Source organism: Arvicanthis niloticus, chromosome 8, assembly GCF_011762505.2.
Source record: "Arvicanthis niloticus isolate mArvNil1 chromosome 8, mArvNil1.pat.X, whole genome shotgun sequence".
Lineage (NCBI taxonomy): Eukaryota > Metazoa > Chordata > Mammalia > Rodentia > Muridae > Arvicanthis > Arvicanthis niloticus.
This window is the reverse complement of record NC_047665.1, coordinates 44,211,313-44,229,089: the sequence shown is the minus strand read 5'-3', so window position 1 is coordinate 44,229,089 and position 17,777 is coordinate 44,211,313. Positions and strand designations below refer to the sequence as shown.

Genomic DNA, 17,777 nt, shown 5'->3' with positions numbered 1-17,777 from the left:
AAGGTATGTGTTATCTGCAGTAATTCATTTAAATTTAAAACTTTTACTATATATGAATAAATGACTCAAAAAAAATACTGTATAATTTTGTAAATGTTAGAAACTGTCAAGATATCTGAACCGTAATAAAATCTTTACAGAAAAATATAGTTCCCTTATATTTTGAAGATTTACATGACTCTGAGATACAGTAAGTGGTTTCAATTTCTTATAGTAAGGAATGAAATAAAAATAGTGTGGAGAGCATCTTCCTTTGAAGAATATTTTAGAAGAAAAACTTCAGGTGCCCCTTCTTGCTGAGTACACATCCTATACTTTATTCTTTGCAAATAGCACTATTAACCAAACACGTAAAGGCCTGAACCTTATAGAACTAGGTATGACTTGCTTTAATATGATCATAGAGGATATTTAATATGATTTAGAGGATAGTAACTGTGAAACTTATTATATTTATTTCTATCAATGGTGATCTTTGAGTCCTGGCCCCTGGCTATATTTCTCTTTGTCAGGAAACAAAAAGCCCCTGACTCTGAAAATTTTACGCATGTTAAGCATGCTTGATTTTGCAGACTTGTAAGTATGACTGTAGACAGCTAGTTGTTTCTAAATTGTGATTCTTTCTATGTTAGAAACACAAACAATTTTAATCAAACAGTAAAATATTGTATTATGTGACTTAGGCCTAAGATCAACAGTTATTGTTCCTTTATGTAAGTCAATAAGGATTTTTTTAAAAATGCACCTAGAAAATTCAAAAGTACAAACCTGGGCTTCTGAAAACGCATCCTTCAGACTGTTGATTGGGCCATATGGGATCCCACTTCCTTCAAAGAGACAGAGCCACTTGGCAGTCACTTCTTCTGCAAACCTAGGTGCAGACAAACAGGATGTTTAACAATCTAAAGAAGGTGACACAGGGTTCTTCTCTTCTGTGGCATCTTTCAAAGTAACTAATGGTGATTAAAAATATGCTTCCTCAGTTTTCTTCACTGTGAGGGTTTAGAGAAAAGTATCCATAGACGATGACTTGAGTGGTCCTGCTGTGGTCACAGCAGACACCCAGGGTAGCAGAGCACTTCGTACTAGCTCTAGCCTATGTATTCTCTGACAAAGGATCCCAGGAAAGGAGACATTTGGGGAATGTGAACCGAATTATAAGTGCTTTTGAGAGATCTACATATATAATCATCATAATTGCAATGTGAGCGTGAAATTCTGCACTAGATAACCCCTCAAAACAAAAAATAAACTAATGTGTTAAAACTAAGCTACTGTTGAGGTAGATATGAACTAATAGTTACAACCATTGGCCTTAACTACTTGCTAATCTACCTTGTGATGTAAGAATTGGAAAAGCAAACATGTAAAGACAGCTGAATATGTATTCAATACCCACACAGATTCTACATACAAAGAACTGTTTCTTACCATTAAGCACAATGACTGTCCTTTTCTGATATCAACACTTGGAAAATGGGAACAGGAGGATCAGTTCAAGGTTATTATATCCTACATAGCAAGTTTGAGCAGCCTGTACTACTAGTAATATAGATTTTAATTTCAACCTCATAATTTTCTCTTTGAAGTATTTAAAACATTTTTCCATAAAAACACAATAACATAAAGCTAACTATCTTGCTTCTGGTTGGTTCTTGATAAACATGTTTTCTTTTTAATGACTGCTATTTTCATCTCCTGACCAAGATGGATAGATAGATAGATAGATAGATAGATAGATAGATATAGATGTACATCGTTAAAATAATATTCTGAAAGATTTGAAAAACAGCTTATACCTGGGACATTTTTCATAAAGTATCAGTTATTTATATTTCCTAAGAGATGTGTTACAATTGTTGGTCTGATAAATTTTCAAGATGACTTCCGGTTTCCCTCTGTGCCTTGAGCTGATCCTAGGCCACAGCTCTCTATACCCAAAAAACACCAAGAAAGAGCTGGTCTCCCAGGACTGCTGGCACACCAGTGAGCACAGGTAAGACCACCACTTCTTAACAAATTCCTGGGCCAAGAGGGATCAGCCCAGAGTCATCAGGACACAGGACATAAGGAAGAGCCAGGGACAGAATCCTTTCAGATTCAATCTGCACCCCAGAGCTGACCTTGTGCCATAGCTCTCCATACCCAAATTCCTACCAGAAAGAACTGGTCTCCCAGGAATACCAACACACAGTATTTCAGGAGGAAAAAGCCACAGTCAGAGACAGCAAGACCAGGTAACAGCAGAGATAACCAGATGGCAAGAGGCAAGGGCAAGAACATGAGCAACAGAAACCAAGGCTACTTGTCATTATCAGAATCAAGTATTCCCACCACAGCAAACCCTGGATCCCGCAACACATCAGAAAAGCAAGGTTCTGATTTAAAATCTCATTTCATGATGATGATAGAGGACTTTAACAGGGACATAAGTAACTCCCTTAAAGAAACACAGGAGAACACTGGCAAACAGGAGAAGTCCTTAAAGAAGAAACACAAAAATCCCTTAAAGAATTACAGGAAATCATAACCAAACAGGTAAAGGAATTGAACAAAGCTATCCAGGATCTAAAAATGGAAATAGAAACAATAAAGAAATCACAAAGGGAGGCAACCCTAGAGATAGAAAACCTAGGAACGGGATCAAGAGTCATAGACGCAAGCAAGCATCACCAACAAAATACAAGAGATAGAAGAATCTCGGGTGCAGAAGATACCACAGAAAACACTGGCACAACAGTCAAAGAAAATGCAAAATGCAAAAAGCTTCTAACCCAAAACATCCAGGAAATCCAGGACACAATGAGAAGACCAAACTTAAGGATATTAAGTATAGAAGAGAGTGAAGATTCTCAAATTAAAGGACCAGTATATATTCACAAAAATTATAGAAGAAAACTTCTCTAACCTAAAGAGATGCCCATAAACATACAAAAAGCCTACAGAACTCCAAATAGAATGGACCAGAAAAGAAATTACTTCTGTCACATAATAAAACACCAAATGCACAAAACAAAGAAAGAATATTAAAAGCAGTAAGGGAAAAAGGTCAAGTAACATATAAAAACAGACCTATCAGAATTACACCAGACTTCTCAGCAGAGACTATGAAAACTAGAAGATCCTAGGCAGATGTCATACAGACACTAAGAGAACACAATTACCAGCTTAGGCTACTATGTCCAGCAAAACTCTTAATTACCATAGATGAAGAAACCAAGATGATCCATGACAAAACCAAATTTATAAAATATCTTTTCATAAATCCAGCCACACAAAAGATAATAGATGAAAAACTCCATCATAAGGAGGGAAATTACACCCTAGGAAAAAGCAATAAATTAATCTTTCAACAAACCCAAAAGCAGATAGCCACACAAACATAATTCCATCTTTAATAACAAAAATAACAGGAAGTAACAATCACTTTTCCTTAATATCTCTTAATGGGCTCAATTCCCCAATAAAAAGACATAGACTAACAGCCTGGATACGTAAATAGGACGCAGCATTTTGCTGCATACAGGAAACTCACCTCAGTGTCAAGGACACACATTACCTCAGAGTAAAGGCTGGAAAACAATTTTCCAAGAAAATGGTACCAAGAAACAAGCTGGATTAGCCATTATATATTGAATAAAATCTACATTATACTAAAAGTGATTTAAAAAAAAATAGAAAGAAGGTCACTTCATACTAATCAAAGGAAAAAGCCACCAAGATGAAATCTCAATTCTGAACATCTATGCTTCTAATGCAAGGGCACCCACATTTATAAAGAAACTTTACTAAAGCTCAAAGCACACATTGCACTGCACACAATAATAGTGGGAGACATCAAATCCCTACTCTCGTCAATGAAAATGAAACTAAACAGGGACACAGTAAAACTAACAGAAGTTATGGACCAAATGGATTTAACAGATTTGTATAAAACATTTCATCCTAAAACAAAAGAATATACCTTCTTCTCAGCACCTCATGATATTTTCTCTAAATTTGACCATATAATCAGTCACATAATAGGCCTCAACAGATACAAGAAGATTGAAGTAATCCCTTGCATCCTATCAGATCACCATGGACTAAGGCTGGTCTTCAATAACAACAAAAACAACAGAAAGCTCACATACCTATGGAAGCTGAACAATGCCCTAATCAATGAAGAAATAAAGAAAGAAATTAAAGACTTTTTATAATTTAATGAAAATGAATGCACAACATACCCAAACTTACGGGACGCATTGAAAGCAGTGTATAGAGGAAAACTCATAGCTCTGAATGCCTCCAAAAAGAAACTAGATAGAGCATACACTAGCACTTGACAGCACATCTGAAAGCTCTAGAACAAAAAGAAGCAAATACACCCAAGAGGAGTAGATGGCAGGAAATAATCAAACTCAGGGCTGAGATCAACCAAGTAGAAACAAAAAGAACTATACAAAGAATAAATAAAACCACGAGCCGAGTCTTTGAGAGAATCAACAAGATAGATAAACCTTTAGCTAGACTAACCAGAGGACAAAGAGACAGTATCCAAATTAACAAAGTCAGAAAGGAATAGAGAGATAAAACAATAGAAGCTGAGGAAATTTAAAAAAAAAAATCACCAGATCCTACTACAAAAGCCTAGACTCAACATAACTCAAAAATCTGGCTGAAATGGACAATTTTCTAGACAGATAACCAAACATCAAGGTTAAATCAGGGTCAGATAAACCATCTAAACAGTCCCAAAACACTTAAAGTAATAGAAGCAGTCATTAAAAGTCTCCCAACCAAAGAAAGCCCAAGACCATATATGTTTAGTGCAGAATTCTATCAGACCTTCAATAAAGACCTAATACCAATTCTCTTCAAACTATTCCACAAAATAGAAACAGAAGGAATACGACCCAATTCGTTCTATGAATCCACACTTACACTGATACCAAAACCACATAAAGACCCAACAAAGAAAGAGAACGTTAGACCAATTCCCTTATGAATGCAAAATGAATATGCAAAAATACTCAATAACATTCTTATTTTGTCTTTATTTATTCATTTATTTGTTTGTTTATTTTATTGGATATTTTGTTTATTTACAATATAGATGTCATTCCCTTTCCCCATTTCCCCTCCCTAGAACCCCCTATCCTATACCCTTCTTCCTTTATGCTTTTATATCATTTTGATTACATGTGTGTATTAAGGTCAGTTCTAGGTTGAGGGTCTAGCAATACAATAGATGCAAATAGTCGAGGAACAAGCAATACAATAAACACAAATAGTCAAAGAAGAAGCAAGGCATTAAACCCAATTATGTGAACACTCCTGTGATCCCTGTTTCTAAATGCTTATCAGGATGGCCAAAGTATCTGAGCCTTCTTCCCTATCCTAGCCCAAGGTCATTTTCATGTCTGAAGCCTACTTCCTTGTTCTAGCCTAAAATTTAGATTCCTGCCTGAAATGACCTCTTTAGTCTAATGTCCGATTCCTGCTTGAAGCCTACTTCCTTGTCCTTAGCCAATGTCATATTCCTAACAAGCATTCCATTTCCTTGTCCTTGGCCCATGTCAGCTTCTTGCCAAGCAGCCCCAAAATAACATTCTTGCAAACCGAATCCAAGAACACATCAAAACAATCATTCACCATGATCAAATAGGCTTCATCCCAGGTACGCAGGAATGATTCAATATATAAAAATCTATCAACATAATCCACTACATAAACAAAAAACACATGATAATTTCATTTGATGCTGAAAAATAATTTGACAAATTCAATACCTCTTCATGTTACAAGTCTTGGAAAGATCACCAATTCAAGGCCCATACCTAAACATAGTAAAAGCAATATACAGCAAACCAGTAACCAACATCAAACTAAATGGAGAGAAACTTGAAGCAATCACACTAAAATCAGGGACTAGACAAGGCTTCCCACTCTCTCCTATTCTATTCAATATAGTACTTGAAGTTCTAGCTAGAGCAATTAGACAGCAAAAGGAGGTCAAAGGGATACAAATTGGAAGGAAGAAGTCAAAATATCACTATTTGCAGATGATAGGATAGTATACTTAAGTGACCCCAAGAATTCTACCAGAGAACTCTTACAGCTGATAAACAACTTCAGCAAAGTGACTGGATATAAAATTAACTCAAACAAATCAGTAGCCTTCCCCTAGTCAAAGAATAAATGAGCTGAGAAAAAAAAATTAAGAAAATGATACCCTTCTCAATACTCACAAACAATTAAAATACCATACCAAGATATTTTATAAAACATGTATCTTGGTGTGATATTTTGTATCTTACCAAACAAATGAAAGACCTGTATGTCAAGAACTTCAAGTCTCTGAAGAAAGAAATCGAAGACCTCAGAAGATGGAAAGATCTCCCATGCTCGTGGATTGGTAGGATTAACAAAGTGAAAAATGAACATCTTATCAAAAGCTATCTACAGATTCAATACAATCCCATCAAAATTTCAACTCAATTATTCATAGAGTTACAAAGAGCAATTTTGCAAATTCATTTGCAATAACAAAAAAACGAGGGTAGCAAAAACTATTTATAATAATAAAAGAACTTCTGGGGAAATCACCACCCCTGACCTCAAGCTGTATTACAGCACAATAGTGATAAAAACTGTATGATATTGGTACAGAGACAAGCAGGTAGATCAATAGAATAGAATTGAAGATCTAGAAATGCACCCACACACCTATAGTCACTTGATATTTGACAAAGGAACTAAATCCATACAGTGGAAAAAAGACAGCATTTTCAACAAATGATGCTAGTTCAACTGGTGGTCAACATGTAGAATGCAAATTGGTCCACTCTTATCTCTTTGTACAAAGCTCAAGTACAAGCAGATCAAGGACCTCCACATGAAATCAGATACACTGAATCTAATAGAAGAGAAAGTGGAGAGGAACTCAAATACATGGGCACATAGGAAAATTTGCTGAACAGTACACAAATGGCTTATGAACTAAGATCAAGAATTCACAAACGAAACCTCAGAAAATTGCAAAGCTTCTGTAAGTCAAAGAACAATGTCAATAGGACAAAATAGCAACCAACAGATTGGGAAAGATCTTTACCAATCCTACATCCAATAGAGGGCTAATATCAAATATATACAAAGAACTCAAGAAGTTAGATTCCAGAGAACCAAATAACCCTATTTAAAATGGAGACCAGAGCTAAACAAAATTCTCAACTGGGAGGAAACTCCAATGGCCAAGAAGCACCTGAAGAAATGTTTAACATTTTTTTCATCAGGGAAATGCAAATCAAAAAAACCCTGAGATTCAAAAAAAAAAAAAAAAAAACAACAACAACAAAAAACCCCTCACACCAGTCAGAATGGCTAAGATCAAAAACTCAGATGACAGCAGATACTGGTTAGGATGTGGAGAAAGAGGAACTCTCCTCTATATCTGGTGGGATTGCAAACTGGTACAACAACTCTGGAAATCAGTCTGGTGGTTCCTCAGAAAATTTTAGATAGTACTACCTGAGCACCTAGCTATACCACTCCTGGGCATATACCCAAAAGATGCTCCAAAATATAACAAGGACACATGTTCCACTATGTTCATAGCAGTCTTATTTATAATAGCCAGAAGCTAGAAAGAACCCAGATGTCCTTCAACAAAGGAATGGATACAAAAAATGTGGTACATTACTACTCAGTCATTAAAAACAATGACTTCATGATATTTTCAGGCAAATGGATGGAACTTGAAAATATCATCCTGAGTGAGGTAATCTAGTCACAAAAGAACATACATGGCATGCACTTGCTGACACGTGGACATTAGCCCAAAAGTTCGGAATACCCAAGATACAATTCACAGAACATATGAAGCTCAAGAATAAGGAAGACCAAAGTGTGGATACTTCAGTACTTCTTAGAAGGGAGAACAAAATACACACAAGAGAAAACATGGAGATAAAGTGTGGAGCAGAGACAGAAGGAAAGGCCACCCAGAAACTGCCCCACCTGCGTATCCATCATATACAGTTGCCAAATCTGGAAGCTATTGTGAATGCTGGAAAATGCTTGCTCATGGGAATCTGATATGACTGTCTCCTGAGAGGCTCTGCCAAAGTCTGACAAATAGAGAGGTGGATGCTTGCAGTCAACCATTGGACTGCAGGGGTCCCAGATGGAGGAGTTGGAGAAGGGACTGAAGGAATTGAGGGGGTTTGCAGCCCCATAGAGGCAGCAACAGTGTCAACTAGTCAGATCCCCTGGAGGTCCTGGGGACTGGACCACCAACCAAAGAGTATACATGGAGGAAGCTACAGCTCTGGCCGCATATGTGGCAGAGGACAGCCTTCTTGGACATCAGTGGGAGGAGTGGGCCTTGGGCCTCAGGGGGTTTGATGCCCCAGTGTAGGGAAATGCCAGAGTAGGAAGGCAGGAGTGGGTGGGTGGGTAGGTGAGTACCCTCATAGAGGCAGGGGGATGGCAGTTTGGACAGGAGGTTTCAGAGGTAAGACATTAAAAAGATAACATCTGAAATATAAAGAAAATATCTAATAAAAAAAGAAAAAAGAAACAAATAATAAAAAAATTTTCAAGATGACTTCAGCTGAAATACACAGCAAAGGGGAGATAGAATGTGTAGAAACCACCTCCAGTAAATAGGCACAGCCCCCAGTCAAGTAATGTGGCCACCCAACCATCTCATAGTTTTTAAGCCAGAAATGTTCCTATCCAAAGGAAAGACAGGGGGGGAAAAAAAAGCAGAGACCAAAAGAAGAGCCATTCAGAAACGACCCCACTTGGGGATACATTCTGTCTGTCCTCAAGAAGTACTTGCTAACAGGAACCTGGTGGGGCTGTTCCCCCTGGAGATTCTGCCAGCACCTGACCAATGCAGATGCAGATGCTTGCAGTCAACCATCAGACTGAGCTCAAGGACCCTGGTGGGGGAGGTGACAGAAGGACTGGAGGAGCAGAGGGGGATTGCAAGACCACAGGAAAAACAATGTGGCCTGGACAGACTACCCAGTAATCCCAGGGACTAGACCACCAACCAAGGAATGTACAGGGAAAGATCCCTGGCTCCAAATACATATGTAGCAGAGGATGGTCTTGTCTGACATCAATGGAAGGGGAGTCCCTTGGTCCTGTGGAGGTTTGATAACCCATTATAAGGGAATGCTGGAGCGGTAGGGCGGGAGTGGGTGGATGGGTGGGGGAGTACCGTTATAGAGACAAAGAGGAAGGAGGAGAGGGTGAATGGGATGGGGGACGTTGTGGAGGGATAATCAGGGAGGAAGATATCATTTGAGATGTAAACCACAGGAATGATTAATAACAATTTTTTTCAAGCAGTTTATCATCACTGGGTTATACATACGGTTCAAAAGATCTACTCAGAAAATTTATGTTGATAGCTCAAGGACTGAAGCTAGATACAGAAAATTTGGGGAATATGGGAAGTTTTAATACTTATACAAGATTTTTGTCAGCAGGGTTCACTTCATATTTTGGGCAAAGTGGTGCTTCATTTCATGCCATGGAAGACAGTCGTTCACTTTAGAAAGGAGAATGGAGGCATAGACAGTATCTGGAACCAAAGCTGTGTGAATATGGGTGGGTCTCATTTCTAGATACCACAAAATTCATCAGTGGATATGGAGATGCTGCATTCCATCTATCCCAGGACACTAAACACCACCATCTTCTCTTAAAAAGCTCCCTTGATCTAAGTCTGATGTCAAGCTTTTCCTTTATCCATAAAAGGTTTGCAGTCAAAATTTTCATTAACCACAAAACTTTTTTAAAAAATAAGTAAGTAAAACTGGAGGAAAAAAAAAAAAAAACGCTGATCTAAAACAGTCAGAGCAAAAGAATCCTGAAGATAAGACAGAGGGAAGCAAAACGTCCAACCAATAAGCTCAGCTCTGCTAGGGGTTTATGTGGAACCTCATACACACTGCAAAGTTATTTGAGGATAAATTTGTCTCTCAAATGTTTAATTCACGAATTGTGTTAAGTCCAGGAAGTAGTATTCTGAAGCAGACAGCACCATCTATGTTATAGACATGTTATCTTTTCTAGTCTATCACTATCTGGGAGTAGCCATGAAACCTGAGGTAATACTAATGCCCATTTTACAGTCTCCAACTGTCCAAAGCCATCATGCATCAAACCAAGCATTCTCTTCAGAGTTCTCACAAAGTGCTTCACAATATTAACTTCTTTGCCTGCAAGGCCCACGATACTTGCTCTTCTGTCTTTACTAATCTTTGGTTACTTCTTTTTCTTGTATTATTTTGCTAATCCAAGTGTTCCTTGCTGTTACTTGCTCAGATGTATTACTTAGAGAAATGATCTCTACAGGCTTATGTGTTAAAACTCTGGTTGTAGCCTGTGGCATTTACTGGGGACAGTGAAGCATTAAACAGGTATATCTACGGGGAGGGAGAACATTAGTACCATAGGCTAGTCCAGCCTCTTTCTGGTTTCTAGCCTCCATGAACTAAACACCTTTCTCTACCACACCCCAAACACAGTATATTGCCTTGCTGCTGGCCTAAATTTGACATAACCAATCAACCATGCAGCAAAAGGTCTGAATCATGAATTAAGGTACAAAAATTTTTCAGATATTTTAACATGGACACACTAGGCTGGCCAACAAGTTCATTTCCATGAGTTTGATATCTCTGCAGGAAACATTAGACTCTCGTTTTGAGCCTTAACCTTTCTCATACCCATTTCCATTTCTAGTTCCTACAGGATTACTCAACACAGAAACACTGTCATCTTAAGAATTTCCACTGCCATCCCCTTGCTAAACTGCAGCAGTTTAAACCTGATACTTCTTCCTCTTGCTCATTTATTACAGCATATATAATTGTTATATATAATCTGGGGAAGCATCCCTCCCACGATAACTTTTATTTGTACATTACCGTTATATCACAGCCCTGGTCTTTGTGGCTTCACATTAGACAGTGGCAACATTTGGTTTGAAACTTATTGCCTCAGGGCTGAAGAGATATCTTTTGGGTTAAGAGTGTTTATTGCTCTTGCAGAGGACCCATGACGGACACAATTCAAAGCTTCCTGAAACTCCGAGGCCAAAAGATCCCACAGCCTGTTCTAGTCTCCACAGACGCCTGCACTCATGTATACAAAATCACACATACACACACACACACACACACACACACACACACATATATATATATATAATTAAAAATAAAATAAAGCTTAAAGACTCATATTGCCTCCACTACTCTCTTAATCCATTCAAGAGACTATCAATACATGAATGGACAAAGGAAATATGATAAATATCTCACATTAAACTCATGTATTTATTTTTTCATAAACTTCATATGTATAAGTTTTATTTTATTATAAAAATGAAATCATAGTATTTGCATGTACATGGATGTTATTGGAGGCCATCATACTAAGCAAAAATAGTAAAATTGAAAAAGACAAATATTGCCTTTTTCTCACTCACTCATACATACACATACAAAGTAACAGGGAGCTATAAGAAAAGGAATGTGTGTATTGGGAACCAGAAGAAAGGAGAGGGTATAGAGGTAAATATGAACAAAGTACATAATATACAGAAGTAAAATTTCTTAATAAAATCTATCACTATATATAATGAATATACATTAATAAATTTTATTTTAAAAGAAGAAAAAACATACTATCTTTATCATTATCTTTCCAATACATTAGTAAAATTAAATCAAATTTCTTTAAATATCTTCTTCCCAAGGCCTACAACCTGCTCTAACAGGAAAGCTATGCATTCATGATTGGCTACCATATCCTCAAAACTATTCTGGACCCTTGCAGGCTCCCAGAGACTGAACCACTAACCAAAGAACATATGTAGGCTTGACCTAAGCCTCCCACACATGTGTAGCAGATGTGCAGGTTGGTTTCATTTGGGTACCCCAACAACAGGACCAGGAGCTGTCTCTGACTCTGTTGCCTGCATGTGGGTCCTGGTCCTCCAATGGGGCTGCCTTGTCTGGCCTCAGTGGGAGAGGATACCTAGTTCTACAGTGACTTGATTTGCTAAGGTGAGTTGGTATAGAAGAGTCTCCCCCTTATAAGAGGAGATGGGGAGGGGGACAGGGAGGGAGAATGGGAGGGAGGGGCAAGGTGCTATGTGAAGGGAGGAGTGGAAGGAGGAGGAGCTGAAATCAGGAAGTAAAATTAATAAATAATTAATGGAGAAAAAAAGAATAACTGTTTTGAGTTACTCTGAATCTTTAAATGACAATTTAAATGATCAAATATAGAGAGGAAACACAGAGGCATGTATCCCATTTATAAGAATGTTTTAAAATATATAAGAGAACATAAATAAACTTTTGTGGATTAAAATATATATATATATATATATATATATATATATATATATATATTTGACAAACAAACCCAGGATTTTTGCATGCTAAACAAGGATGGAGAGACAGAAGAACAGAGGGGAATGGAAGGAAGTAAAGAAACTAAAAAAGAAAAGGTAAGTGTTTGAACACTTAAATGTTCTACAATAATAAAAATTTTACTCTAGAGCCAAAGGCCATGCAGGAGCCACCACTTGCCCTCTGCTTGGCTCCCAGCAGCACAGCTCAGTGAGTGGCATGCTGTTCAGCTCCAGTCTCAGAGGCTTGAGGAGACAGCTGGAGGCCAGCATCTCAGAACTGCAGTCATGTCTATGTACCTGGCACCAGACGAAATACTCTGCCTCTATTATTTCTACTCCACATAACTTCATGATGAGTACTATAGTTCTCACAGTTGAGGACACTACAGTGTAGAAAGCTCAGCTGGACCACAGTATGGATCACAAGTCTCAAAGCTCTCAGCTTGTGGGCTTTAAACTGCTTTTGCTTGGGGTTTTTGTATGTTTGCTTTTAGGCTTTCTGACCTCAATTTGTAGGGTGAACTTTAATGAGAACCCAAACTCTAGCATATAGCTCCACCCTTAAGCTATCAACAATGAAACTACTGTTTATCCTTAAGGTTTCAAAGGAAAATAAAGGCACTCTGTACAGAAGGAATTGCCTGGACCTTGCCATCCCTGTCTTCTTTCCAAATGGCTGATTTTGGACCCTGGAGCTGTGAAATGTCATGTCTCTGCAGCAACAATCCTGAACTGATTCATTGGCTTGCATTTTGAAAATTAAAACATGGAAGCTTTACTAGGATTCAAATTCAAGTTGGCATTCTAGGGCAGGGTTCATCTCGAAGCACAGCGCTGCCATATCTGGAAGATAACAGCAATCACTGATCACTGACATTTACTGAGACAAGACTGATTTTAATCTTAACATCAACCAGGTCTGAGCTCCAGAGTTAGCTCTTTACCCTCTCCACATTCCAAGTTGTCCATGTTTTAGGAAAAGTAAAATAGCTATAAATTACTTATGGTAGGACATGATAAGTAACCACCATTTGCTTGGCAGCAAGTCCACTTATAATAAAAATATGCATAATAAATACTCCCATAATTGCAGATCTTTGTTGGAATGCTAGTGGGTTCTACAGTAGCCCAACCTATTACTACTCATCTGTCGGGATTTTATGGTCACAAAACTTTAAGTTTCTGGGACTTCAAAAAATATTTTTAACTTAATTTTTGTTCTTATTATTTGATTGTGCCTTTTCCTATAAAGCATCTTTGTACTGAGGTCTCTAGGGATTTAGTGATGACTGGATTCAGGAATTGCACTTGGTCCTCATTATGCTTGGAGCTCCACCATAGGGAAGGATGAGGCAGAGAGTCAAGCTGAGCAGGAAACAATAAATCAGACTTTTACCAGGCCAACAACTAGGACACTTAGAAACTATTTAAAGAGGTACCAACAAACACTGTTCATGGAGAGGCTAACGAGGTTAAAGGTTTCTTTTTCATCTCATCTTAAGAGTTGAGTGTAAGGACAAAGCCTCAGCTCTTAATGGTGATGAGAGGATGCATGGTGACCTTGTGTAGTCATAGTTGGATGAAGCCTGCACATCTCCCCAGAATTTTATAGGTGATCAGAGTGTGTGGAGCCCATGTCGAATCTATAGCTAGATGAGTCCCATGCACCTCTACCCACAGAAACATGTCTTCTGTTATTGCCTGACAGGATTTTTAAGGTACTCAAAAAGTATCCTTCTGTTCTTTTCAGAGTTTTCCTAATAAAAGGCAAAGTGTCTGTGAACCCATAGTGCATCAGCCCTGCTATACATGAAAAGTTGTTTCCTTGAAACAGTTTTGCACCATCTCTGTCTTTCTGCCTTCTCTTCTGCATAGATACCTGAGCCTAAAAGACAAGGGTCTCATAAAGACACCCCAGCTTAGTGCTGAGTTTTCCAAAATCTGTCATTTGCTACATACTGTCCAATTGTGGGTCTCTGTGCTAACTGGCATCTGCAGCAAGAGGAAACTTCTCTGACAAAGGTTGAGGGATAGCAATATGTTATTAGGAGTTAGATCCCTCTATAATATTTACACAAGTTAAAGCCAGACAAACATTACAGCATAAAAGAGTAAGGGTGGGCACAAACTCCCACCCTACCCCAGAAACTATCTGCAGTTGATCCTTGTTGGTAGAGGGAAAATCAGTTTTCTTCAATGGAGTGAACACTTGGCCAACAAAAATCTTACTTCATTCCTCTACCCATTTTGTTCAGTTTTAGTTTTACTTTTGGAGTTGTTGCTGTTGTTGTTTTTGTCATTGTTGTTACTGTTGTTTGAGAAAGACAGAACTGACATGAAGTTTGATGAATAGGGTAAGAGTTATAGCTAGGAGTATTTAAAGGATGGGAGAATATGATCAGAGAACACTATGTGAAAATGCCTTAAATATTTTTAAAGAAAGTAGAATCTGTGACACAAATATAAAAATATGGACCTCTTGATTTTTTAATGCAGTAGTAGTAGTAGTAGTTGTATATGGAGGAGTAAAGAAGTTTATTCTCTCCTTTAAGTGAGATGCAAGGATTATACTTAGATCATTAGGTTTTTGCTACAAAAACAGAACTTATGCTGTCAAGCTTGCAGACAGGTGTTTTATGTGCTGAGCCATCTCACCAGCCCTATGTCACTCTTAGTTTTTAAACATAGGGAAGAGAAAATTTTATCACTATGTACTAAGTTATCTGACAGTGTATTGGAAAATTTAATATGATGCCATTAAAAGTTAATAAATGTCAAAAAAGTTACATAAGAAATGTGCTCTTCCCCCTCTTCTCCATTCTGGTCTCTGTGGTCCTGCTACTGCCTGCTCTAGCACCCCCTCCTCTCAACCTGTCTCCTTTCCTTTGGCAGACCCCTGCCTGCTACCCCTGCCTACCAAAGACCCTGTAGCAACTGACTGGCCCAGACCCAGGGAGACTAACCTATGTTCTCCCTTCATCCTCCATTACAGTTCCTTTGTAAGGATGTAACACCATTATCTGTGACAGATGATACTCTCATGCTTCTCCCATCCTTTGAGACTCACAGTACCCTAGCTCAGCTTCTTACAAGGACCTTGTAGAAACTATATGAGGTAGATCTAGCTATGTTCTCATTCCTCTTCTGTCCAGTTTTCCACACTACAATCAACTTCCAGTTCATGATTGAATCCCACATCCTGTGCCTAGCTCCAATCAAGTAAAATCCCTGAACCATTGTTTACCTGTACCCTGCCTCCAATATCCATACATAGCAATAGTTGCCCATTGTCTGTACAATTCTGTCTGATTGGTCTTGCTGCACTTTACTTCAAGCTCTAGGCTTGGCTGTTATCCTATAACCTATAAAACAGCCCTGCTTGATCAGCCCTCCTGACCCTCACCTACTCCTACCACATCAAATATCCAGGCCTACCCTTGAGGGCACAACATATGCTGAAGTGTAGTCTAGTAAGTTTGCTGAAGTCTAGCTCTCATGCACCTTCTGAGTGTCCAGATGTATCTCTAGTTACACATCTATGTGAGCTTTATAATTCCCTGGAACCACATCTGGCCCCAAGCATCCCCAAAGCTTGACTGGATATGCTGTTCTATGCCAAGGCAGTCTAGAAACTCATAGGAGACACAACACCAACAAAAGAAGTCCACATGCCCAGGTCACATTTAAGAAAACCATACAATATGGAAGGCTAAGACACTATACTTCCTACAAAGTTCACCACTCGATACAAATGTTCTCAGATGAAACTAACCTAGATCAATCCCAGAAAACAAAAACTTAGAAGAAAAACCATAATTTCATCAAAGAACTCAAGGACTTTAAAGACACAAATAGCCCAATATACTTAAATGATAAACTTAGAAAGAATTGCCTGAGCAATGCCCGAGAAAATGAAATCATAAGGCTGAACAAGATGATGAAGACAATGTAGGATTGTAAAATCAAGTTCCGTACAGATAATGTTGAACAAAACTGAAGCTGAAATGAAGGTGAACATGAAAACCTCAATATTGCAATTTTAAAAGTCAGCTGTGGGGGGAGGCTCACCAGGAGAATAAATTAAGCAGAAGATAAAATAGCAGGACTCAAAGATAAAATAGAGGTTTTTACACCACACAAAATCAATTATTATAAAAATTAAAAATAAACACAGGAAAGGATAGTTTAGGAACTATGAGATACCATAAAAAGATCAATCTTCAAATTATAGGCACAGATGAAGGAGAATGAACCCAAGTCAATGGCATAAATCACATCATCAGCAAGCTCATAGAAAACTTCTCCATTCTAAAGTAAAGTACCCATACAGATACAAGATGTACAGAAACACCAAACAAGAAAAGAATGCCCCCCATGTCATATTACACTTAAAATAATAAATATACAGAAAAAGAAAGAATATTGAAAGATTCAACAAAACACACACATACACATACACACGCAAACCAACATATAAAGGAAAATCCATCAGAAGAACAGCTGGTTTCTCACTGATAATTTAAAAGCTTTAAGAGCATGAAGCAATGTTCTTATAGTTCTAAAAGAACACAGATGCCAACTTAGTTTAGTGTCCCCAGCAAAACCATCCTCCACAGATGACAGAGAAGGAAAAACTTCATATGGTACAAACAGGCTAAAAGAAATACATACATTCAAACAAGTCCTGCAGAAGTAATTTCATATTGAAGAGAGGAACAAGCATAGATGTAAGACTGTAGAAAGAAAACAAGTGATAATACAACTGCTAAAACACAAAGTACAACTAGGAACACAAACAGAAAACAAAAAAATTATAAAATGACTGTTATCAACATATACTTTCAATATTTTTAAACAAAAGTCACAAGGTAACTTAATGGATTAAGAAATAAAACCTACATCCTTGTTGTCTACAAGAAACTCAGCTTGAAATATGTATAACCTTAAAGTGAAAAAATGGAAAAAAGGAGGACTTCAAACAATTAAGACCTTAAAGCAAACAAGCTATCCCAACAGTAACAAAAATAGACTTCAAGTCAAAACTAATAAAACTAGATTTTAAAAAATTACTTCATTCTAATTAAGAGAATGATTAATCAAAAAGACATTACAATCTTAAGCACATACATACCAAACTTTGTAGTACTCTTTTTCTTATAAAGAAACTTCTGGATTTAAAGACACAGATTAATACCAAGACTAAGTGATTGCAGTTTACCCAAAATAAATAAGAACCATCTAGATTAAATTATATCATAGATCAAATGGACCTGATATGTACCTACAGAATATTCTACCGAAATCTCAAAAAAAAAAAAAAAAAAAAAAAGTACATTCTACTCAGAAGCCAATGGAAGCT

General features: G+C 37.6%; 1 protein-coding gene across 3 annotated transcripts in view; it reads right to left on the bottom strand.

Moving 5' to 3' along the window:
* The window catches only part of Sugct (succinyl-CoA:glutarate-CoA transferase), a 719,395-nt gene that overhangs the window by 345,532 nt on the left and 356,086 nt on the right, over positions 1–17,777 (bottom strand). For all 3 annotated transcript variants that reach the window (XM_076939338.1, XM_076939339.1, XM_034510479.2), the window contains one exon: positions 769–871. In XM_076939338.1, coding sequence (XP_076795453.1) covers positions 769–871 — 103 coding nt within the window. The remainder of the gene's footprint in view (positions 1–768; positions 872–17,777) is intronic.